Source organism: Diabrotica undecimpunctata, chromosome 6 (genome assembly GCF_040954645.1).
Source record: "Diabrotica undecimpunctata isolate CICGRU chromosome 6, icDiaUnde3, whole genome shotgun sequence".
In the NCBI taxonomy this organism is placed as follows: Eukaryota; Metazoa; Arthropoda; class Insecta; order Coleoptera; family Chrysomelidae; genus Diabrotica; species Diabrotica undecimpunctata.
In genome coordinates, this window is record NC_092808.1 from 95956120 (window position 1) to 95982623 (window position 26504).

Sequence of the window (26504 nt, forward strand, 5' to 3'; positions counted from 1 at the left end):
AAGTACTTTTTTAAATTATCTTTATTATAACTATTATGAAACACACATATATATCTAACCTAGCCAATGTAAATTTAAAATAAACTATCTTTAAATTGATATTCTTATAAAACTAATTAAATTCTATAGACAATGTAAAATTTAAACAAACTATCTTCAGAATTGAAACTGTTATGATACTAACTAAATTATATTAACAAAATTTTGTACCTTTCTTTCACTGAATGCCTAAATGAACTGTTTTCCACTATATATATTCTAATCACCACTGAATGTCTTCGTACTTCGGTTATCCTTGTTTTTTGTGAAATTACTTTTTCCAGTTATCAGCTTCTACCAATTTAAGGCATATTTTTCTTCACCAGCATTTATACACCACCAAGCAAACCAGCAAACAGCATTTATATTTATTCTTCTTTTCAATATACCAATATCCAATTATTATAAGTTGATTTATACTAATCTCCAATCATAATATAATTTAATTTCTTCCAATATACTTTTTTTAATCTTCAATAATTATTTGTGTTTAATTATAAATGTGCATTAAATTATATGCATAATTTTTAATCTTCATTTAACTCACTATATTAAACAATTGGACTATTTGTACTTGATTCACTGACTCCAACTAACTTTCATATTTCTTACTAAACTTTTCTGACTGACTTCTTGAAAATTCTGAACAATTTACTTCACTAACTAAATGTGTCTACTAACTTTCATAATGAACTGGCCTGACTTCTGACTAAAAAACTGCAATCTTGAATCCAAATCACGGGTATTTATATCTTTTTGGATGCTCTAGAATCATCTGGTAAGAAATCATGTTCCAATTTCGTTCTATTTCTTCGATATGGATGTTCTCGAAAAAATATCTGTTCCATCCACCGACATAATCATTATTCCAGAATGTTCGACCGTAAACAATGGTCACACTCTGCACTCTGGAGAATTCGTTAATGTTCCATTGATAATTTTGTTGACATTTAGGCTTTTCAGATCAGAATAAACATTCAAATTAGTAACTAACACTCTAATTTAATAAAATACACAATTCAAACAATATATTATTATAACCCCACTTTATATTCCCAATTATTTCCTAAAATGTCACTTGGAGAGTAAGTATATCTGTCTATCACTCACTGTATAGTTGGTTGCCTATGCACATGGCTCACTTAAATATATTTACAACATTAAAATACAACTTTTTACAATTATTATATGCTAATTTATTAAAAATGCCCTCACATAAATATATTTTTATAAAATTCTCTAGTATATAACTTATTTAAAATAATCAAATACTTTTTTATATCTAATATTATGTAGTATATAACTTATAAATTATTTTCTATAAACCCCAATTGTCACAATATATATATATATATATATATATATATATATATATATATATATATATACATCATACTATCATTTTCGCATCGATACATTATGCTTTTACCATCAATTTAGCATCGTCTTGCAAAGTAGCATCTGTATATCGACGCTACTTTACAAGACCTTAATAACTTTTTTCCTGTACTTGTTACAAGAATTTTAACCATCTCATTGATTAGAGTGTTGATACCGTGTTGATATTTTAAAATATCCGCTTTCTCTTTTTATCCCTTACTGAGTTATACAAGTTTATTCCAGAAAATGTTTGAGTCTAAAATGATGGTACAGTGAAAATATTATATATATTTAGTTCAGGGTTTTACCGTTTACTCGCTGCCATTATATACATGAAAATGTATATCCCACTTTCATTATCAATCATTTTAGCATCAGAAATTTGGCATCGCTGTTGAATATAATATTACCCACAATGAAATAGTAAATTTAAGAATATATATATATATTCTTTTCATCCACAAATCATTCTGACATCATGGTTGGTTAAAAGTAACGGGTTATGATATATTGCAACTACCTATTGTATCTTCGCTCCAATTGGTCCAGTTGCGACGTACAGCCCCTCAAATGATAGGATTTAACCAATAAAATACAATAAGACAGAAAAATCAAATATAGCAGCATGTCAAAAAGGCCTTAATTATATATCTTCGTTTCTATAAGTCCAATTGTGACGTACAGTATCTCAAATGACAGGATTTAACGAATTGAAAACAATGAAATAAAAAAATTAAATACAGCAACATGTCAAAAGGGCCGTAGTCACGTATCTTCGGTCCTATTAGTCCAATCGTGACGTATAGTAACTCTAATGATAGGATTTAACATAGATAATACAATGGGATACAAAAATCAAATACAGAACAATGTCAAAAGGGCCTTAGTTGTGTATCTTTAGTTCTATTAGTCCAATCATGACGTGCAGTACCTCAAATGAAAGGATTTAACAAATTAAATACAATGATTTATAAAAATTAAATAAAGTAGCATGTCAAAATGGCCTTAGTTATGTATCTTCGGTCCTATTAGTCCAATCGTGACGTACGATACCTCAAATGATAAAATTTACCTAATAGAATACAATGAGATAGAAATCAAATACAGCAAAATGTTAAAAGGGCCTTAGTTACGTATCTTCGTTTTTAGTAGTCCAATCGTGACGTACAGTACCTCAAATGATAGGATTTAACCAATCGAATACAATAAGATAGAAAAATAAAATACATCAGCTTATCAAAAGGGCCTTAGTTATGTATCTGCGGTCCTATTAGTCCAATCGTGACGTTTCGTACCTCAAATGATAGAATTAAACTAATAGAATACAATGAGATACAAAAATTAAATAGAGTAGCCTGGCAAAAGGGCCTTAGTTATGTATCTTCGATCCTATTAGTCCAATCGTGACGTACAGTACCTCAAATGGTAACATTTAACCAATAGAATACTACGACGTAGAAAACAAATACATCAACACGTCAAAAGGACCTTAGGTATATATCTTTGCTCCTATATATGTTATGTCAAAAGAGCCTTAGTTGCGTATCTCCTATAGGTCTAATCAGGATATATGGAGCCTAAAATGATAGGATTTAACGAAGATAATACGATAGTGGAGAGAAATTCAACATGGCTGCATCTAATAACACCTTAAACTGGCAGCAATAAAACGAATTTACGCACAGAGGTATGTGGCATATTACGTGACAGGATTTAGCGAATACCATACGATTACGTCATACATCTCTTTGCATACGTCCACTTTTAGTTAACTACTTAGTATGTATTCAGTACTTAGCTTTACGGTGTTGAGGCATGGACTCTTAAACAGAAGAATGTTACAAATCTTGAAAGCTTTGAGATATGGTCCTACTGCCGTATACTAAAAATAAGTTGAGTGGATAAAATTACAAATGAAGGGGTAATACGTAGAATACATAACGATCCAGAAGTTATACTGAATATAAAAAAGAGAAAACTTAAACACTTTGGCCACCTGATGAGTTAGTGATGAGTGAATTATTCAAAACAGCAGTAAATAAAATTAGAATCGCCCTAATGATATCCAATCTCCGATAGGAGAGGCACTCAAAGAAGAAAATATGAAAGACTTGAAACATCTCCAACGTTCACTGTTAAACCTATTCCTCCCGTTCACTGCACACATTTACTGCTCCTTGACGCTGTGACGAGAATGAGATAGGATTTAACAAATAAAATGACAGAAAACTAAACAAGACAGTGTGTCAAACGTGGAATGCGTCGTAGAACGTGAAATAGCGTAAAATTATATGATGGCCATAGACGTTTCTTTAATACCCAGCAAACGACTCGCTTTGTAAAGTTACATAGGCGGGATCTGTGCGAGAAAAAGTCGATCATTCGTTTTATAATCCAAAGGGGACCATAAAATATTCAACGTTAAAATGTGACATAATGTAACGTTATGACAAATCTTTTTTCTCCCGCACGGGTGCATGCCTGTGTACCTATACAAGGGGAGTCGTGCATAACCTTTAAGTTGATCGTAATACATAACTGCAACAACAAGTATGTTGACGGTTTGGGTTAGTATATACAGTGCATTCCGTACGTTTTTTAAACATGGTTAGGAAATTGTTGACTGGAGGCTATTAAAGAAGTTCTTAAAATTTTTGCGGGTCACCCCCTTTTCTGTAAATGGAGTGAATATTGTTATCCGTTTAATTTTTTCCCCAGTTGAATAATTCCTGCTGGTATTTGGTCTAAGCTTACTTCTTTTCCCCATTTAAGCTGTTTCATAGCTAATTCTACTTCCTCTTTATAGTACCCTGTTCACCTGGCAATTTCGGACTATTTCATCTCTTATAACATAAAACAGTTGTTTCAGATATCTTTATCGCGTTTCCTTTTTTTATGGATGAATATGCTGCCGTTTTCATCTTTTACTATTTAATATGGAGCTACACGATTAACAATTCCAAATCAAGAAAACACAAGTAACACTCCGAATTATATTATACAACTAATAGTCGAAAAATGAAGAGCAAGAGTTAGATGACCAAGAAGACGAAATCTTAATGACGAACACAAATATAATCGACTAATCAGACAATTAAGATCAGCGCTACATGACGCACGCAATGCCACATTTGAACACTACATTAGTACATTGTCTAAAGAAGATCATTCAGTATGGATACCAACAAAAACACTTAAAGAGACCTGAACAACACAACCCACAAATTAAGAAAGATGACGTTAGTTGAGGAAGATCAGACCAGGAAAAAATGTCAACATTTTCAGAATACCAGATAATAATAATCAAGCAATAGAACACTGAAAACTTTTGTTTTTAACTGTACGTCCGTCGTGAATGACATACCATTTTTTAAATGACACTTAATATTGCACTTTTTTAGTGTATTTATTTCATGTTTCAAGATAATTCTTTTAGGAATATATTTATTTATAACATACGGTCTTATGGTCTTATTACGGCTTTCAGATTATACGACATAAATGTATCTTGTACCGCACTGCTAATTAAGAATTATGTTTGTAATGCGATAAGAGGTCCGGATATACGAGACACCAGTGACTCATGCCGCACTGACAAAAAGCCGACAGGAATCTGCATTTCTATAAAAAAAATAGATTAATTTGTTTTGTGTATTAATTTAGTTTAGGTCGAACAAGAGTTGCAGTAAAAGATTTTTATAAATATAGAGTGTAAACCATATTTACAATGCTTTATGAAAGAGAACCAGTTTATAATATTCCGGGCGACGTAATAACACCTTATTTTAGAATATTGGTCGATGAATTGAAATCATTGTTCAAGAAACGAATTATTCATGTGCAGATGTTTTACTCTAAAAACATGTAAAACTAAAATCTCGATTAAAAAAGTTGCAACCAGTTACTCTCGATGAAATTTAACCCCATTATTGATTTTACGAGTGATAAAATGGGTCGACAAAAGACCAGTTTTAATCCTTGCAACATTTAAACATAATAGTTGTATCTTGGTTTAATCAAATAAAAAGAAAAATTATACACAAGTACTAAAACCACAAATTATTCTCGATTATAACTTGGTGAAAAAGAGTGTTGATTTTAGTGATCAAGTGGCTTCTTACCAAAGCCCAATACGCAAAATTCTGAAGTGGTACCGGAAAGTGGCAATGGAATTAATATTTAATACCGCAGTAGTCAATGCTTAGTTGCTAAATAATAGAAAACGTAAAAAAAGCGACAACCTATCCTTGAGTTCAGACTGGAGTTCGCGAAGGCATTTACAAATAAAGAAATGTTGTAACCCTCATGACCAGTTACACCCAAAAATATCATCTAAGGCAAAGCGATGTAGATAATACAAAGAGAAGAAAGTGTACAAGATGTTACAAAGTTTTAAGAAGAAGCATGACTAGTAGAAAGGCTGATAGAAAAGTTAAAAAAGTTAAAACATACTCTGAAGAATGTGATGGCAAAACTGAAATATATCTAGTGTGCTCCAATGAAGCACATTAAAAAACAATTTTACTTATACAGGAACTATTATTGAGTAAAAACGTATTGTGCCTCAAGTGGCCTTATAGTATTGGAAGTCGTAAGTTGATAGTTTCCAGTAGAACGTTTTTATTGTTAATATTACCTCCGTAAAAGTGAGTTATAGTATTTATAAAGAAATGGATGTAAATAATATGCCTTCGACATCTAAAAAAGGTAGATGTGAACATAAACGTAGATTGACCACTGCTGAATTACAATCATTGTTAGAAGCATCGGGCGAGGACGATGTATATTAAGTGAATGGTGGAAGTGACTGACGAAATACTTGCACAAAGTCGTTCAGAAAAATCGAGGATTGCGTTTTGGAAAGAGACAACACAAACAGAATTTAAGACTTTTCTTGAGCTTATGTTCCATATGGGGACAATTAAAATGAACCGTCTGCATAACTACTGGAAAAGTATAGGTAACTTCTCTAATAGTGTTGACTTGACTAGACAATTGTTCATAGCCCATATGAAGAAATAACCGAATCCTCACTTGTCAAAGAAACTAAAAAAACGTTAAGTGGTCTAAAAACTAAAAAGTCACCTATTCAAACTGGTTTCTAATAAAAAATTTAATAATATGTTAAAAGTTTTTTTAATATACCCTAAAACTGAAAGCGCAAAGAATCGATTGCAAGTTACAAAATACTTATAGAGTCATACGAGTTTGGACAAGTACAGTTGTTTAAATAATCGCTTTCTGTGATAAACAAATTGAATAAATTGTAAAATATTTTTTGATCTGCTTGATATTTAGCACACTTTAATAACTCATCAATTGCCATGATTTCAAGTAGCTATATTATCTGTCGTTAGTCAAAAAACAAAGTTATTAACATTTATAAATTACTACAAACATAATAATATCTTTATTTAGTTTATGGTTTTTTGGAATTATCTCAATTATTTATGTATTTAAATTTGGTATTTCTCTACATAGAAAACTTTTTATGGTCTACAACTTTTATTTAAATTATTTTTCTTTAGAATGTATACAAAACGTTTTATAAGCAAAATTTTTTTTTGTCTTTTAAGATTGTTTAAAAAAACAAAGCAAAATCAACTGTACGTCTTTACGAATTTTTCGTCGGCTACCCGTCGTACTATTTAGAATTTAAATTTCTGTAAGATTTTTTAAAACTATTTAGCGAGGTTCCGTTAACTACTTTCTTATGGCATGGTCAAAGTCAAATATTATTTTTTTATGTGATTATGCCACAATTATTGGTCGATATTGAGATAAAAATTACATTTTTAATTAACTAATATTTACCGATACGATTTCCAATATTTAACCTTGTTTATTGTACAAATTATGTAAAAATGTGTATATGCATTTTGTACAAAAAACGTTTTTTGAGAACGATTTCCTGAATTGAAATCAAAATGTTAAACATTAAATAATTAAAAATGTGATTCTCATCCCAATCACAACCAATATTTTTGACCTAATCCCATAAAAATCTAATATTTATCTTAAACTATTCACTGATAGCTTCGATTAAACAGCTTGGAAATTGAAATATGTAAAATATTCCTCTACACAACTCTCTGGGAAAAAATATCTAAATTGAATAAATATAACAACTGAACGTTGGTATAAAAAAACTAGTTGGTTGACCCCAGCCGGTCGGCAGGTAGTTTCAATGTCTTCATTTGAACTTGAACCCAAACCGATCGATATTTTTATGTTTTCAAATATTATTTAAGTATTAACACTGGCAACATCTATTGGCTTTAAAATGATACCAAATACAGTAATTTTAACTCCCAATGTTAAAATGATGGTTTGATGTAAAAAATTTAATTTATAAAAAAATCGGACTATTGAAAAACCGACAACGGTGCCAAGCCTACAAAGGTGCACTAAACGAACATACACGACTTATAAATAGAAAATGATAGCTTTTCTTGGTGATGCTAAATTACTGCAACGTGAAAAGAGCTTAAAACGATAGCGGGCTGTATATATATATATATATATATATATATATATATATATATATATATATATATCACTATCCTTTTGTAATGTAGCCAAAATATGCTGTCCCAAACAAAATGATTTTTATCTTTATCAACTTTTCTTTTTATAAAATGCATTGTTAGAAGTTTGGAAAATCCGAAAATGTCAGTTTTTTCATAAATTTTACGTCAAAACGAGGACTCGTCATTTTAATTACTGATGCCCAGTCCTGTGGAACTGAAATTGTGGCGTTTCTTTTTTTCACAAATCTCTCTATGGTAGCATGGTCTGTATCACATTATAAATGAGTATGAATAGGAACTAGAAACTTATGATGAATTTCTTTTAGAGGTTTCTTTTCTTCAATTGCTTTTAAAAACATAATCTTTAATATGTTATTTCGGTTTTGACCTGGGCACGTATCAGAATAGAGGACTAGTTTTTCTACCTGTTCTGGTAAGTATTTAATAAACAAATAAGCAAGATGCGATCTCATCAGCTCCTCGTTGAGCTACACCTTTATGCCACACATAACAGGATGTCCCTTTGCGTGATATTGCGGATCGTCAAATTGAAAGTCCAGAAATTTCTTTTATAAAAAGCCACACTAGATGTCAAATTAGGTGTAGCCAAACACTTGGCCAAATCAAATGCAACTACTACAAGCTTGCCTAAGTTCAGCATACTTTCTTCTTTGTCGCCTAGTTTTATTTTATAATGAAAGGAAGCCTTATCCTGGTGTTGCTGGCGTTCATTTTCTTATCTTTGTTTTTCTTCATCGGAGGCACAGCTTTTTATTTTCAGAAATAATGAATCACAGGTTTTGTAAGAATCATTAGTTGGCTTTTTAAACTTTAAATTGAGATTTTTAAATACGTTTCGTAAAACACTTAAACTCAAGGGAGCGTCAGTTGTATTAGATTTTGTACCACTGAATTTTTCTTTGTATAGCATATATAAGATCTGTAAATTTAATTCTTGCCCTAAATACTGCTTTGAAGTGTGACTTCTACTGTAGAGGCTTTCATATTTTGGAAATGTATTAATAAAATTTCGAGCAAATGAGATATCTGCTTCTGATCGCTTGTTACCTGAAGGCTACATACCTCTTAAATCGGACTTAAGTATGATAGAAGTAGGAGATGCTTTCTTTTTTTTACCAACGTCATCTAAGAAACCTCTGGTTTCGCCAAATACTTTTAAAAAGCAACATTTACAGATATTACCATCCATATTCTCCAACTTTCAGGATTTACTGTAGAGAACTTTTATTATAAGCCATGTTTACCAAATACTCGATCGCATTTACTGCGTCATTCGCCTTAGAAAAATTTAGACAAACTAATACTGACTAAGTGTAACTAAATAGCCATCGATAGACCTAACACTAACACATTACAATCGACACGTTCGTTAATACGACCAAATGCTCATGAATAATAATTGATAAGTACAAAACAACGAAAAGAAAAGTTTGATATATTTATGTTATTTACCACTTATGTGAAAAAAAAAACTTACAGAAAATGTTACTTAAATATAATATTTATTTGAATCAAAGATGTTAAGTGGGACATAGCATACAATTATAAAAATAATTTGAATACTATTTGATCTAGACATAAGTGCCAATTATCAATCATTTTGGAGAGTTATCATGATATATATATATATATATATATATATATATATATATATCATGATATATATATAGATATATATATATATATATATATATATATATATATATATATATATATATATATATATATATATATATATATATATATATATATATATATATATATATATATGTATATAGGCTTACCATACGTCCCGGTTTAACCGAGGTTGTCTCGGTTTTAGACATCGGTCCCGGAGTCCCGGCCGGTTTGTCATTTTGTCCCGGTTTGACAAAACTGTCGTAATTTTGAATTTTTGTTAAGTGATTTTACACCAATGTTTTTTTTCCTCCTGGATTTTCCTCCATATTTACTGATAATAAATAAGATTATTCACGTTCGTATTATATAAACAATTCTAATAATGATGACTGCATATCTGATTGATAAGATATTTTAATAGGGTTCCCACAGAAGACGTGCTTAATTCTCGAAATCATCAAAATACATCATTTCAGTGACTCGTTAACGAATATAAACATTAAAAAAATCAAGAATTGATGAATTAAAAAAAACAGATCTCAGATCTCAGTTTACTTACCCTAATCATTTGCAGTGTAATTACATTTCGTTTTTTTGTGACGGTGGTCAAATACGAAAACACTTTGTGTTTTATTTAATTGTTGTGTTTGATTTAAAATGCCGAAAAGAAATTGCAAATTCACAAGCGAACTTGAAAAAGATTATCCTTTTATAAAAAAGCTTTGTAGTGACAATAGCAGGGTGAAATGCCAGCAATGTTTTTCAGAATTTTCAATTGCACACGGTGGGCGAGCAGATATTAAATCAAAATTTGAGGTTGCGAAAACCAAATGTGAAGCGATCATTTTAAATGTGTTGGCACTTTTGTCTTTGTCAGAGTTACACACCGACTTACAGAAGGCTTTTTTCGTAAGTGTTACTAACGACACCTCAAATAAAAAGCATATCAAACTGGCACCGATTATTGTTAGATACTTTTTACCATTAGAAGGTGTACATGTGAAGCTACTGAATTTTGAGTCCGTTCAGGATGAGACATCGGAAATATTGACTCAAAATATAATTTCAACGTCCCGGCAGCCACCCTCAAGGACACTACTAGATCTTAGAATAGCAGCGATTGAAGAATGGGGCACCATGGACCAGAACTATATGAATACACTTATAAGAAGCATGGGATATTGCATTTAGTCTTGCATTGATGCAAGAGGTGGAAATACGACATATTAAGTATTAGTTCCTATATCTGTACAAATTTAAAAAATATATTTATAATACATATTATAAATAATATTAATAAATTGTTAATCCTTTAAATTTTGTTTATTGTTTTTTCAAAACATACAATTTTATATATAAGTATAATAAAGTATTTTGTTAAAAAAAATAGAGAGCACCAGATTTGGTGGATAATTTTGAAAATATTACATTATGCAAAACATTTTTGAGTGTATATATATATATATATATATATATATATATATATATATATATATATATATATATATATATATATGAGGCGTTCAGAACCATATTGGATCATGTCCATAATATATAAGTCAGAGATATTTAGAGTTAAAGTTAACAAGCTCTCTACTATTACATAATACACTACACCAACGAACCTAATCTAAGTGAAAACATATTATGTAATATGTTGTTTAAATAATTAAACTATGTGTAATATTAAATAAATAACCTTTTTGGAAATAAATGGAGAAAAAAATTGGACTTGATCCATTATTATTCTGAAATATTTGGTGGAAAAAAATGGATTAAAAAACGAAGTATGACAAAACTGGAATTTTAATTACAAAAAATAATTATTACAACAATGTTCAATAATACTCTCACAGCTTAAGTGGCATTAGTTTTAATCATAGACCAGTTCATGATCGTCTATGTCATCTTCTTCACCCTGTTGCTGGATTCGTGAACGGGTTCCTGTATTGATGCATGCAGAGATTTTTAAAATGATAGTGTGTGACTGGCGGCAGGAGAGACAGCATGTCCTTTTTCTTTGCTTCTGTCACGAGTCTAGGTGTGGAGTACAGATGACTTTGATTACCAATGAATTTTGAGACATTTATTTTGGCATCGAGACAGTAAAAAACGGAAAATCTTTATTCAGCATAGGTTTGTACTTCAAAACCCAAGAATCTTCTCTCTCGTACCTCATATATCTCATTTCTAACCACTTCACAGGAGCTCCATCATTCTTTTCTTCTATTTACAAGCACATCTTCTATGTTCTTTGTCGACACAATGTCGCTCCTTTTTATGTTAGTTACTTCAAAAAGCACTGTCAATTTTGAAGTTTTTATTACATCAATCCAGTCGTCTGGCCCAAAGATGTGAGAAGATTTTCTGGCAGCCTTTTCAATAACCACAAAATCTCGGTCGTTTGGCAAAAAGGAGTGGCCAGATACAAGAAACTTGTGATCTATCGTTCTTATGTTTATATAAGGATCTTGAACAAGGTTTCGTAACGTGGCAGCCACTTTAAAATTTCTGTTTTGTCCTGTACATGAATTTGAATAGAGAGTTACGTGGTTAGTCAACTCAGTTGCTTTAATAAAGTCCTCGTAGACATACCGTCTCAGGACTTGCAACTTAATGTAGAGTCATATGTCGCCATGTTACCAATCCAACGGTAACTTTACCATCCTATTTGTAAACACGACATAATGTAAACTAAACTTCATATATTAATTTTAAAGGGTTTTTACCCTCATATTTAGTGGCTACATTCATGTAATATATTGACACTGATGATGGAATACTTATTCCGAAAACGTTTTGTCTTTTTAACATAGCCCGACTGGGTTTTTTATATACCTTTTTATAAAGGATTTTATTGGAAAATTTATTAATTAAAATAACATTTTTGTGTATAGCACATTTTTCAAGGTTTACTGTAAATTAAAACAATGTGAATACAGAAATTATGACAACATTTTTGGAAAAGGTGAATCGAATAATGTAAAAAACCAAAAGAAATGTTTCATATTTGGACAATGCAAAATGTCATACAGTTTTAAAAATGAGTAATGTGAAATTCGGTGACCAATATTATTAGTATCCTTATGTATTTTTTTTTTGAAACTAAAAAAAATGAAGTAAGACAAGGAGATGCGCTCTCAACGGAACTATTTATTCTATCACTAGACAAGATAATAAAAAATGCTGTCAAAGGATAAACAAGAATGCAGTACAAATAATAGGATATGCGGACGATATAACCATAGTAGCAACAGATAAAAAGGCACGAAAGAAAACCTTCAAAGAAATATAAAACGAAACCAAACGAAGAGAACTGGAAATAAATGAAAATAAAACAGAATACTCCCTGTTGCACATTGGCACAGAACTTATAATGTCCCTAGGCGTTATATAACAACCATATCTAGGCTTAAATTTGGACATGCTTGTTTTCCTGCTCATCTTGCACTCTCACAAGGATTCATGTGATCGAGAGTAAAAACTGTGTGGAATGTGGAGTAGAAGGTGACCTAGATCGTGTAATTTTTGGTTGTGCTAAATATAATTTGGAATCCACCTTATTATACATCAATATAGTTCATATTACCGGTAAATCTCCGTTTAACGTTTTATCTGCCCTAGCGACTCAAAATAGATTAATTTACGATTGCATAATCGATTTTTTGACCAAATGTAATATTTTTCTTTAGTTAAAAAAGTGTTTTTACTTTTAACCTTTGTGTTTTCTCCTTTATATGTTTAATACTATTTACCGTGGCCTAGTTCTCCTGTGTACGTTATATATTATAATGCCCTGATGGGCCCTTGGACGTGAAGCGAGTGACCCATGTTAATTGTATGTGTTTGTAAGCACAAAGCATTAGATGGTATGGACACAATGAGAAGAGAGATAGCAATCCGTTAAGAGTTATAACGGAATGGATACCACTAGGTAAAAGAACCAGAGGCAGACCTAAACTCATATGGAGACAAAAAGTGGAAGAAGACATAAGGAGTATGGAAATTAGAAGTAGAAAGGACAATCAAAGGAGAGAGAATGGAGAAAAGCAGTGGAAACAGCGAAGTTATACCAGAAACCAAACCCAGAATGGGATGAACCCCCACACAAAAAGGATGAAAGTGAAAACAGTTTCAGCTTCATTGGGAGCTTATAGCTTTAGCTTGTATATATATATATATATATATATATATATATATATATATATATATATATATATATATATATATATATATATATATATATATATATAATGTGAAATTAGTTTTTTTCCAAAATCTAGTTCTGACTAGCAACCACCTCTGTATACCGTCAAATTTAATCATTTCCAGTTAATGGTCGTTATTGGAGGATAGATTTTGTTGTGATACTTTTAGATATTACTGTATAAGAATTTATTAGGTATATTTTTGTCAATATAGTATTCCTTATCATATCTGTCATTTATTAAGTCAAAAGGGTTTGTATAGCAAGTAGGCCAGAAAATCTTATTTTTTATTATTGAAAATTACTACCACATCTCATATTTTATGTTAAAAAAATTGCCCAAATTATTGTATCTATAAAGTAGATCCTAAAGGATTTCATAAAACATTTTTTTTTCAGATATGTATCACCTCAAAATACTGCTCCCAACTGGGGTCGATGTTACGCCCTTATGCTCCAAAGTTTACCAGGTCATAATTTGAATTTAGATCCTGTCGAAATGAGGGCGATGGGTCAAGGATGGCCAGCATTACAGATTCAACTTATGCAGGTATTTGCGTTTTTGTTTTAAATTATAGTGTCATTCATAAAATTGAATTTCAGGAGCTAGTTGTAGCTGCGAGAAGAACAGGACATTCAGCATTAGCAACAAGACATATGACATTCCTTTTGCAAACGATGTGGCAATACTTGAGGTAAATATTATGTTTCTTGAAAGTTAGCAATGATTTTATCTATTCATAATTGGTTAGCGTTGTAGTGAAATATATTTTTGGTATTTGAAATATCTTTATCTTCCAGAAACAAATTTCTACAATTTTTTATGATCACCGGTAATTTTTTAAGATATACAATATATTCGTTAACACAAGTAAAAGTATTAAAATCGAAATAGATTACTAAACATGTCATTTGATGTAATTTGCATTATAACTGTTGCATTTTTTGAGTACATATATTAATCAACAAATTTTAAGTTAAACAATATTAATGTTTCGACTTCCAAATCGGAAGCTTTTTTCAAAGTAGTTTTAATTGTTTTTTTGGTGGTTTCCATAGTTTAACAATTCATTATCTGATAATCTTGATTAAGCCAAGTTTCTACCAGAATGATGACATCATAGTTGCATTGGAAGAGGGAGGTTCGAAGTTCATTGAGTCGAGTACGTATTCCTCCAAGATTCTGATAATATACAGACATAGTATTTATTGCGTTTGGTTTTTTGAAGTTTTTTGAGCAACTGTCGGAAACCCCTTTGTAAATTTAATAATCAAGTCAGATTGTCCCTTTTGTTCTCGAGCACGCAACTCTGTCAAAACAGTTTTAAACTGTCCCTGTTGAAGTTTCGTTTTATCGTAGCATATTTTCATGCCATCCTCAATGCGATTGCGCTTATTAATTGCGTTTATGACTAAATGTCGGTGTTTGGTTACCACCTTTATTGGCCTTCTTTTTGCCATCAGATGTCTGCCCCACTCGTAATATCTTCACCACATCGTTCTGAGCAAGTTGTTGAGAATGGGAGTAAGTGCGCTGTTATCAGCATTTATTCTTTCTTGAATATTATTACTTGTTGATTCAGGGATGCCATACACCATCAGATTATTAGCACGTTCAGCACGATCCTCAAACTCGTGCAATAATGTTTCCACATTAGTTGTACCACCAACGCACTGCTGCTGCTGTTGCTTAACTGCGTCTAGCTCTTCCTTTAAAGACTTGATTTGCTCCTCTAGCTGAATGAATTTGTTAGTTAAAACAGGTATTCTTTTGAAGGAAAGCACACAGTCTCCACAGAAGAACAAAATTATCCGTTTTTGAACGACAATGGTTCTCTGCCCACTTGCACAAAGACCTGAGCATTTCTCCTCCAAATGGAGAACCACACGGCGGCTGTCACATCTAGGAGCTTTCTCCTTTTGTTCGTCATTGATGGGTTTTGAGCATTTATTACAAGATTTCATTTTAACAAAATAACCTCAAAAAATTTGAATCAGAAAAATGACGTCCCAGGAATAATATATATATATATATATATATATATATATATATATATATATATATATATATATATATATATATATATATTTATATAAAACTAACAACTTTCACCCAAAGATCTTTATCAATCTTCACTAGTATGAAAATAGTTATTTTTAATCACTTATTTCATTTTAATTAGGAAAATTAATCACAAGCATTACAAACACATGTGATCAAGTTTGAAGTTACGTTTACTTTTTGTTTATATTATGTTTATATACACAAAATGATTTAATAATAAATAGCACTTTTAAGCTTATAAACATTTACAATCACTCCGTAGAATTTAGTTCAAATTAACCCTTAATTTGGCAAGCTTTAATATAAAAGTAAATTTTGTGAAATTGTTGTTTATGTAGTGTGATATAATATATCACAAGGTATTTTGACCATTTTTATATTATTCTTTTTATAAATAAGGGAGATATGGACCACAAGATACATACTCAAATATCCAAATTTATTGTGTATCTTATAAGAAACATAGTCTAAGATTGTAGGTGAAACCTCACAATAAAAGCAGAAACTCGAAAGTACTAAAACTAGTTTTTTAATAAAAAATGGAAGCAAAAAGTAATAAAGTAAGATATTAATTTTTCATTCTAGTCAAAAACAACAAAAACTGTTGTAAAACTTACTTAAAAGTACTACTTAAAACACTACTTACTGTAAAAGTGTGATTATGAAAATAATTAAAACAGTTTCTATCGTTTACCAAACACAATCTAAGAGAACATTTTGAACATGACCAGTGTGTTTCTCCTGATTTGCAATACCTACACCTGCCTTTGGTATCATAAATAGGAAAATAATCAACTTTATCAAATCGTATTTCCTCTGATGGTCTAGGCAGAACGCACTTTTAATTTTTTTAATTTCTTCGTTTCGCTCGGCAAACACTCTCTTGTTTTTTCTGCCTTTGCTGTTAGAGCCTCTGCTATGCACTGTCTAACATATTTGAGAGTATAATCTTTAGACGTGTGTTGTAAAATATTGTTATCACTTCTTTACATAATCCATGCGTTATTTATACAAATATCTAGCGTTTGTGAAAATATGGAGAGGTACCAACTACCAGCGATGAGTTTTTAGGGGAATTCTGTAAAGGCTTACCAGCATGTCCATCAGATCTACTCCACCTATGTAAGAATTTTAGTGTTTTATGAGAGAGGGACAAGGGATTTCAATTTTTGCTGGCTGACTTTTATCATACCCTTTAATTGTTTGGACAGGTGTAGAGGATATCTATGTACTACCTAGGACAACAGGTTTGTTTTTCACAACATGTATTTTATTAATGTTTTCTCTTCTTGAACAAAACGACCCTCTTCCTTTTTTCTTCAGAGAGTTATCATCTTCTAAAACACAATTTTTTAATCGATCCTTTCTCATTGTTCCCAGGGCTAAAATTCCATAATCATGGCGAAGAATGTAAAACAAATCAGAACTTGAAAAGAAATTATCGACATAAATAACACCGGTAATTTCATTGATTGTGTTGACGGCTATAGACACAACTGCAAGCTTGTCCAGCATGCTTGTATCTTTTTGTATGCACAATTTGCCTTTGGCACCACACATACAAGCATACTTGATAAAAATAGAGGTAGTTTAATAAAATATGTCGAGCTCGGACGACGATACGCTCGCTTTTGCCGCTTTTGTTCTTGTGAAAAAAAGAAAATCCCGAATAAAAAAGCGTGCGGTGTGGTGTAATCAATGGTTGATGAAATGGAAAACCTATTCCCACATTAGCTTACCAGAATTAGACTAGACTTAGACCTAGACACTAGAAAGTGTGGGGTCATAACGTTTATCTGCACCCATTCCAGAGTGGTCCGCATCTTTAACTTTTCTCTTTTCTCTTCTATAATTAGTCAGTAAGGAATTAATTTTTTTAACAACTGCATCCTTGTCGGCATTAACATCAATTAACCTACATTTTTCCTATGCTGCACCCCTCTTTGCTTTGTTCTTTGTTGATAATCTTTGGATTTAACGTGCCAAAGACATGGCTGATTTTGGTATTCTTGAATAAACTCTTCCAATAATTCACGTTTAACCTTTTTGAGATCACTAGTCATGACGAAAATTACTCAAATGCTGCCTCCCAAAGCAACACAACGGACGCCAACTTGTTCAAGCTTGAAAATCCTGGGTACACACGTACCGTTTTGCTTGCGCAAGCACGCTTAATTCTTCAAGCATGCATAATTAAGATCCTTTCAATCCTCAAGCCCCTTGTACAATCACAAAGCTTGCACCACATTTCCCTACAGACACTCAAGCGTGCTGGTACAAAAAGACTGAACAAGCATGCTGGACAAGCTTGCATGTGTGTCTGCATATCAATCCCAAGGATTCTTCTTTTTATGAAAAAGTATGCTGCGCCCCCCCCCCCCCCCATAAACTATGAAATTGTACACAAACCCTGAAATGCCGGCTCTAACAAATATTTTTCCCTTTTTAAGGGACCAACATCTCGTCGATACTCTGGCGTTTTTCTTCTTCTATAATACAACAATTTCTTCTTCTATAATACAACAATTTCTTCTCACTATGTCCAAAACTGGGCGAATTCGTTAGTACTTATCGTTGTTTATATGATCGTTATTAGCGAAGTAAATATACCGGCGAATTTTCTGATATTGTTTGAGAGGGATTATTTCTGATATTTTATCGTATCTGAAGTTTCCACTCCAGTAGTCCAAGTATGATGGCATAGCTACTATACCCATCAAAATCTTTATCGCTATGAATTCACTTATCTCATCTTTAGTAACGCTTATCGACTTGCCAGTTTGCTGAACAGAATAAAGATTTGTATTGTTGACAATCAACTCTAATATATCGTCTAAAAAAAACATTTTGAAATATTCTAATAGTGACTTTAATTCATCCACCACAGGAAAGTTATTTTCGGGAATGTTCATAGGATATTGAAATTCTTCTTTCGTCCACTGGTATTTAACCAAATTCTGTCGTTTCGTGCGTTTACTTTGTAGTTTGCCTTTAGGTTGGTTAGTATTGTCGTTAATCTCTTTAGATGGTTCAGGTATCTGATGTTGTGATCGTGTTTTTAGAGTACTCAAAGCAGTAGGTTTAGGTATACTGCAAATAGATTTAGGCATACTATAAGCAGATTAATGTGTTGATAGCTCTGGTTTTGAATGTTCAGTTTCGGATACTCAATCTGTATCTGATAATGTATCAAAAATCTCTTCTACTTCAGAAGGTAAACTTTCGACTTCAGAACTTTCATCGGTTTCAGAACTTTGAGTTCTAGATGGTTTAATATAACTTTCATTTTCTTCATCGCTCGAATCATCCATATCAAATGAAGGTGGTGGAAGTAATGTCAAAATTTTTTCGGACCTTGATGATGTCATATTGGTATTTCGCTGAAACCAAGGAAACACTTTACTTATATAACTAAATGAATTCATTTTGAAACGTTTCATTAAAACAAATTCTACTAATTTAATTGGAAATGAAGTGTGGCATAGGTACAAAACAAAAATATTTCACATTACTGAATATATGGCAAAGTAAACTATATACAACATACACTACATAACCAAAAAGTTCCATTAAGCTATATCTTTGGCAAAGTAGATTATTATATGATACAAAACAAAAATGCTCCTTTACGCTGTATCTTTGGCAAAGTAGATTATAGGATACAGCTTAAAAAATGGTTTCGGTATTGTCACTTTTGGATCTTTATATATATATATATATATATATATATATATATATATATATATATATATATATATATATATATCTTTAAATTAAGGTGATCATACATATATATTCATATATGTATGATCACAACACATCATCATATTACAACTTCACCTCCTGTATTAAAACAAAATACTTATTTTTACACTAATACTGAATAAAACTTACCAGCCTTTTTCTAATCGACGTGCACTAGGCAACCATCTTATAAACAATTGTGACTAACTTAGAATGATCACTATAGATGGCAGTACTATTAGCTTTCTGAGTTTAATAGACGTATAGGCAACACAATTAACAGACAATAGTGAGTATTAAATTATACAAATACAAATTAAGAGTTAAATGGCAAAAAAATATTCAGAAAGCTGATTAAAAAACACAACTTTTAGAAAAAAGTCCTACGACTAGTGTTTAGTGTTGCCCAAATGCAAGAACAAGACCAGACTTAGACAGTCTTGGTCTTGGTCTTGCGGCAATAGACCTGGTCTTGGTCTTGATATTGCACTCTCGGTCTTGGTCTTGGTCTTGCAGCAAGAGTCTTGCAAATCTTGCAGTTACCCGTGAGCCTGCTATTAATTAAACGTTACTTTAGATCTTAGAACAACGTAACAGAGTAAGTACATTTTAAGCCATAATAAAGACTAACCAAATGAATAAATGTCTAAACTCTAACTAACTCAGCTATCTACCAGGCCCACGGAAGTCAATCTCTTTCTTAATAAATGTTAGCATTTATTAAGCTACATGTGGTAAAACATGGGTAAATCTTATCTCTACTTTTATATAAAAAACTAACTTGAAAAAATAAAGAATAGTTAAAAAAGTAATGGTAATCAAAAGAAGTTATTTTAAATTAAGGAGATCTTGGTTAATAAATACATTAATTTACCAAAATAAAGTAGTAGGTACATAATATATGTAATTGGTAATAAAGTAATAAGTATATTTTTTTACATGTCCACTTTTTCTAGCGATTATTAAAAAGCTTGTGATATCTTCACCGAATTTTGATTTTTCAGGAAGAAATATTTGTAATTTCTTTTTGTGAAAAGATTTTAGATACTTCCTTAAATCTGACGTATTTCTGTTGATCATTCTCATTTCAACATTTCTATGTAGGCACAATTTACATAAAGCAATTTGGGATGCTTGAATTATTTCGAAAAACTCATCAAATTTGCTTTTAGGTTTTTTAGATCTATAACTCCAATGCTCACTACTCGGACTAGAACTATTTGAATCTTTGTCCCGCATGTCAAATTGTAAACTTGTTGCTCCGGGAACAACAAGGATTAGATGAAAAACAATTATTACATTATGTCGATATATTTTTCGAATTTCCATTTTTAATTAACATTTAACTGTAAAGTCAGAATAACAACTGAAGAACCACAAAGCCTTATTATCATTATGTAGTCTCAGAGAACGACATAAAATCGCTGACATACGTACACCGTATTATTTTAAGTTGCAATTAGTAATTAGATATATGCATTCCAAGCGGTCCGTTTATTTGCTTTTAAATCTTTAATAGCCGGCAAACTGCATGATTTAACTAAGCAATATTTTCTACTGATTTCTATGATTCATGGTATATGATATTCTTACCGAAAAACAAATAAACTGTCGTTAGTATAATTAAAATAAGATAAAATAAAATTATCTTATGAAAATACTATTTATTTAATTAAGATCATTTTCCCTACTTTTCATCTTTTGTTTCGAATGGGCACTTTTGGCCAATTACGTTAAAAAACATTAATTTAATTCATGTCTGTGAAAACCAAAATACAAATTATACAACCCTGAATCCTGAAAATACGAATTATACACCCGTGCTTGTGTTCATCGTGGCATCGCTGCGCTTCTATCGTCGATAAGAAATACATGGACCTATCTTCGCAATGTTATTTTCTTAAAGTGGAACGCTCTATAGTTACTTTATGTTCGTTACTATCTAATACCCTAAGTATCTAATAACAAGCCGAGAATTAATTTACTTCGTTATTCTAAATATTTCGGTATTTTGTTTACACGGTAGGCAACATTATCTGTTAATTTGTCTCGTTACTTTTGAATATTAGCCGCGCTCGTTCAGCAAATTTTGTTTAACCGAATGATCTCATCGCACACTCAGCAGAAACATATTTGTTTATTTAGATTCCTCTTGACTAAATTATATAATGGAAAAAAAATTGATTAAGTGGGTGTCGCTAACAATTATATTTTTTATTAGCTAGGGTGACATATTTTAAAAAATATCGATACGATATTACTGTCGGCGTCGCAATGCAAGAAGATTATTTTTATGATTAAAGGGCGGCTATTCTCAAAATATGGACAATTAATTTCAGAGCGAAGAAGTCGTCTGTTGGAAAAGAATGTACAAAATATTTTATTTTTACATTGTAATTATGACCTCTGAGCACGTGTCAAATGTGTTTTTTTTTTAATGAATATTTTGATAATGTATGTATGTTTATGGTATTGTTTGTAATACGCGTAAGTCCAGTTTTTCAAATTTTTATTACATATTTTTTTGCGTCTCATAGAGTCTTTAAGCATATACCCGAACTACTATACTCGCTTAAACCACACTCAGTCCTAACTGCAAGACGCAAGAGTCTCACAGGCTTAGTCTTGTTCTTGCTTAAATCTTGCACGGTCAGTCTTGGTCTTGCTAAAATTAGGCGGTCTTGGTCTTGGTCTTGCAAAAACGCAAGAACAAGACCAAGACCGATTTTGGGCAACACTACTAGTGTTGTTTCAATCGTTCATTTTACGAGGACCGAATCAATCAGTAACCGACTTCGCAAACGATTGAATTCTTTCAACAGTTCGTTCGTATCAATACTTTTTGTTGCCGTGAGCCGAATCGACTGAAAACCGGGAGCATTGTTTACCGTATTTCATGTGTGTATTCACCTTCTTTATTTTAGTTCGAGTAGTGCTTAGATAGTGGATAGTTGTTGTGATTGTTATTGTAACTTCTGTATTGTATTTTGGTGTTAGTATAAATTTGGTATGGTATGGCCATGTTCAAAGAATGCCAGAAACAAGACTACCAAAAATCGCCATGAAATGGATACCACCAAATCGTAAGAAACGAGGAAGACCAAAAAGAACATGGAAGGAGGGAATAACAAAGGCAATGAACTCCCGAGACTTGACCGAAGAACAATAGAATGATAGAAATTCTTGGAAATTAGGCATCGGACAACGACGCAAGACGTTTTGAAACCGATATATATATATATATATATATATATATATATATATATATATATATATATATATATATATATATATATATATATATAGTAAACTCTTAAATATTGGGGAAATCTGCAAGAAAGACTCTAATGTGTATCAATTGTTTCGCCGAACGTTTTCGCCAAAGAGAATTAATTTGGCTTCTTCAGGGCTGAAAGAGAATAATTATAATTAGCTACCATATATTATCTATTAAAACATTATTGATCTTACCGTAACTTAGAATTGTAGAGTTAGAATATTAAAAAACTTTGCTAGTAACATAGTGGTGTTTTTTGTTACTATGTGCAAAAACAGTTTTTTTAAGGTTTGAAATGTATGGTAGCTTTGAACTTGACACGTAAAGGCTTACCCAAGGTTAATCGAAAAACCCAATGTAACTACATTTAAAAGGAGGTAATTCTTTGAAATGTCGGCAATAACTAAATTTTTGATTTTTAGATAGTTTAAAAGTGAGGTTCTGTTTTAGCCAGAACGCAAGCGCTGACAACTTCATTAGTTCTTATGAATCTTTATGTCGTTAAGGTTCATTGGTAAAAAACGAATGAATTTAAATCCCAGTATAGGGAAATATTATTTTGATTTTCTTTATTTAATTATATTATATTGTTCATGTATTATTGCATCTTATTGAGATGTATCTAAGAAAAGCAAGGGAATGTTATATATTTTTTTTTGTTAATGAAAATTAATTATAAAAGTATGTTAGTTGTTAATGGATATATCAGTCAAGTTAGTTATCTGTGATATAGTATTGTTCTTGGTATCTGATTTAAGTAACAAGTGGTATATATCGCTTAGATTCTTGATGTCACTCTTAACATTAATGGAGAAATCGTTAAGGAAAATATAAGACATTTCAATGAACTCTCTTTTAGATTTATTGTTCTCACGGTGGAGAATTGTGGTGTTAGTATAGTCCATGAGATGACCAGTGGAATGGACATGTTTGGCTAATGCACAACGGTCAGGGTGAAGTCGAGAATCACTTTTGTGTAGTGTAATACGTGATTTCAATAATTGAGATGTTTGACCGATGTAGGAATTGTTGCAAGAGAGACATGGAATGTTGTAGACAATATTACTAAGCCTATCTATGGGAGTCTTATCTTTTATCTTAGAATAAAGATTATTAATTGTTAGGGCTGATCTACAAGCCACATTAAGTTTAATGTTGTTATTATTATTGCCAAAGCTATTTTCAACACTTTTCAGAATCCTTGTTAACCCCGGAGTGATATCTCTGAAATATGGTAATGAAAAATATTTGTTTATAGGAGTATCCGAGACTGGGTTCCCACTTAAGACATCAGGATCAGCATTGTTAGTCGCGAAGGAAGGTGAAATATCTTCGTCATGGATAGTATTAAACAAAATCTTATTAACTAATGGTGTTGGATAAGCGTTTGAAATAAAAAGTTTCTGTAGGATTTGTAGGTTTTTTGTATGAAATGAAGGATCTGATAGTTTTGTTACTCTATTTTTCATCTGTTTGATTAAGTTGACTTTGGTAGAATTATTATGGTATGAGTTGTAGTTAAGGTATCTACCAGAATGGGTCGGTTTTTGATACCAATCTATTTTGATGTTGTTGGTTTCCCTGATCATCCTTATGTCGAGAAAGGGGACGGACCAATTACCATCTTCCCTCTCTATAGTGAACTGGATGTAGGGGTCGTAACCATTAAAAGTATCTAATAGTTCATCTACCTTGTCATTGGGTATAGCCAAAATGATATCATCAACATATTTTTTAATAAATGGAATATTAAGGATAGTAAAGGAATGACTGAGTCTAATACATATATAATTATATATGTATTAGTCTAATATACAATATATTCTAACTCTACAATTCTAAGTTACGGTAAGATCAATAATGTTTTAATAGATAATATATGGTAGCTAATTATAATTATTCTCTTTCAGCCCTGAAGAAGCCAAATTAATTCTCTTTGGCGAAAACGTTCGGCGAAACAATTGATACACATTAGAGTCTTTCTTGCAGATTTCCCCAATATTTAAGAGTTTACTATTTAACTAATCTGCAAAGATTAAATTTCTTTTCTATATATATATATATATATATATATATATATATATATATATATATATATATATATATATATATATATATATATATATATATATATATATATATATATATATATATATATATATATATATATATATATATATATATATATATATATATATATATATAGATATATAGTTGGTTTTATGAGGTACATAGGTATATAGGTATTCAAAAATAATATATTTGCTACGTCTAAAAATACAATTTTGCTCAATTTGTTTTGAAAAATTGACTGCTTTACAATCTATATTTTCACGCAGTGTTGTTTACGTAGTCAGTTGTTAAACTTTTTATCTTTTTTGTTTTTCTTTGATGAGTATTGTTATTTATTTATTTAAATTATTGAAATATCACGTTTATTTTTATCACCTAAATATATATTTTGCAACATTGAAGTTCGTTAAATATAACACAATAGTGATACCGACTGTGCTCTATGCAAGTGAAAACTGGACAATTCTGGAAAAACATAAGAGCAGTATAAACGCAATGGAGATGAGACATCTAAGAAGGATAGTTGGAAAGACAAAATGGGATAGATTAAGCAACGAGACTATTAGGAGAATGGCCAACCAGGAACCGATAATGAACAAAATAGCAAAGATACAAATGAACTGGTATGAGCATCTGATGAGGATGCAATCCAATAGAATAACAAGAAAAGTTTATGAAGCAAAAAACATTGGAAAAAGAAAAAGAGGCAGACCAAGAAAAAAATGGATACAGCAAGTAGTACAGGCAGGAAAACTTAAACAAAAATCACTCGAGGAATTGAAAATAATGGCAGGAAACAGAAAAGAATGGAAGAGGTGGGTAAATGGAAATTAAAATACCTAGCCCAAATCCGACACCGTGATAGGGTAAAAGGAAGGGGAGAAAGAAAGAAAGTTCGTACGGATTCTTAAGAATTTATTCGAGAAGCTAGAATTTATTACGTTTTGTTTTTTTAAGTTCTTTAGTGTAACTCAGAAATAATTATCAATTTGTATGGAAATTTGTGCTGCATCCAAATATAAATATTTATTGTCATTCAAACTTTTGGTCTCAAACTCTAGCTTTGTTCAAAAGGCGTGCAAATAGATATTTTATGATTTTAACTACCTATAGTAGGATCGTTTTAGCCTGTCGCATAAGTAATAAAAGTGTCTGTTCAGATTTGCCTCAGGTAGTCAGCGGTTCTCAAATTAAAAATGTACGGTTTTCTTAATTTGATAATACGACATTAGGGATTTTTTTAATAAAATAACTTTGTATTATGTTTTATAATAATTGAATATCATAATGTAAATTGATAAACATTGAGTATGAAATATACAGGGTCATTCACGCAACATGTTGGTTAAAAGTTTTCAAAGTTCTGGTCGTCACTGGTTTCTGCAAACTTGGAATAATGGGTTATGCAAAGCATTCTTCATTTTTTAAATATTTGCATTCTTCTAGCACTTCCGGTTGTACCGGAAGTCGCCATTAAGTTTCTTATTTTAAATAAAACTGTGCTTTTGTTATTTTTTTTAGAATCTACGTAAAATTCTGAATCAATTT

General features: G+C 31.2%; 1 protein-coding gene across 1 annotated transcript in view; it reads left to right on the forward strand.

Annotated features, from left to right (window-relative positions):
* brun (trafficking protein particle complex subunit brun) overlaps nucleotides 1-26504 on the forward strand; it is a 112555-nt gene that overhangs the window by 26302 nt on the left and 59749 nt on the right. Inside the window, exons 3-4 of the mRNA XM_072534949.1 lie at nucleotides 14197-14347; nucleotides 14401-14492. Coding sequence (XP_072391050.1) covers nucleotides 14197-14347; nucleotides 14401-14492 — 243 coding nt within the window. The remainder of the gene's footprint in view (nucleotides 1-14196; nucleotides 14348-14400; nucleotides 14493-26504) is intronic.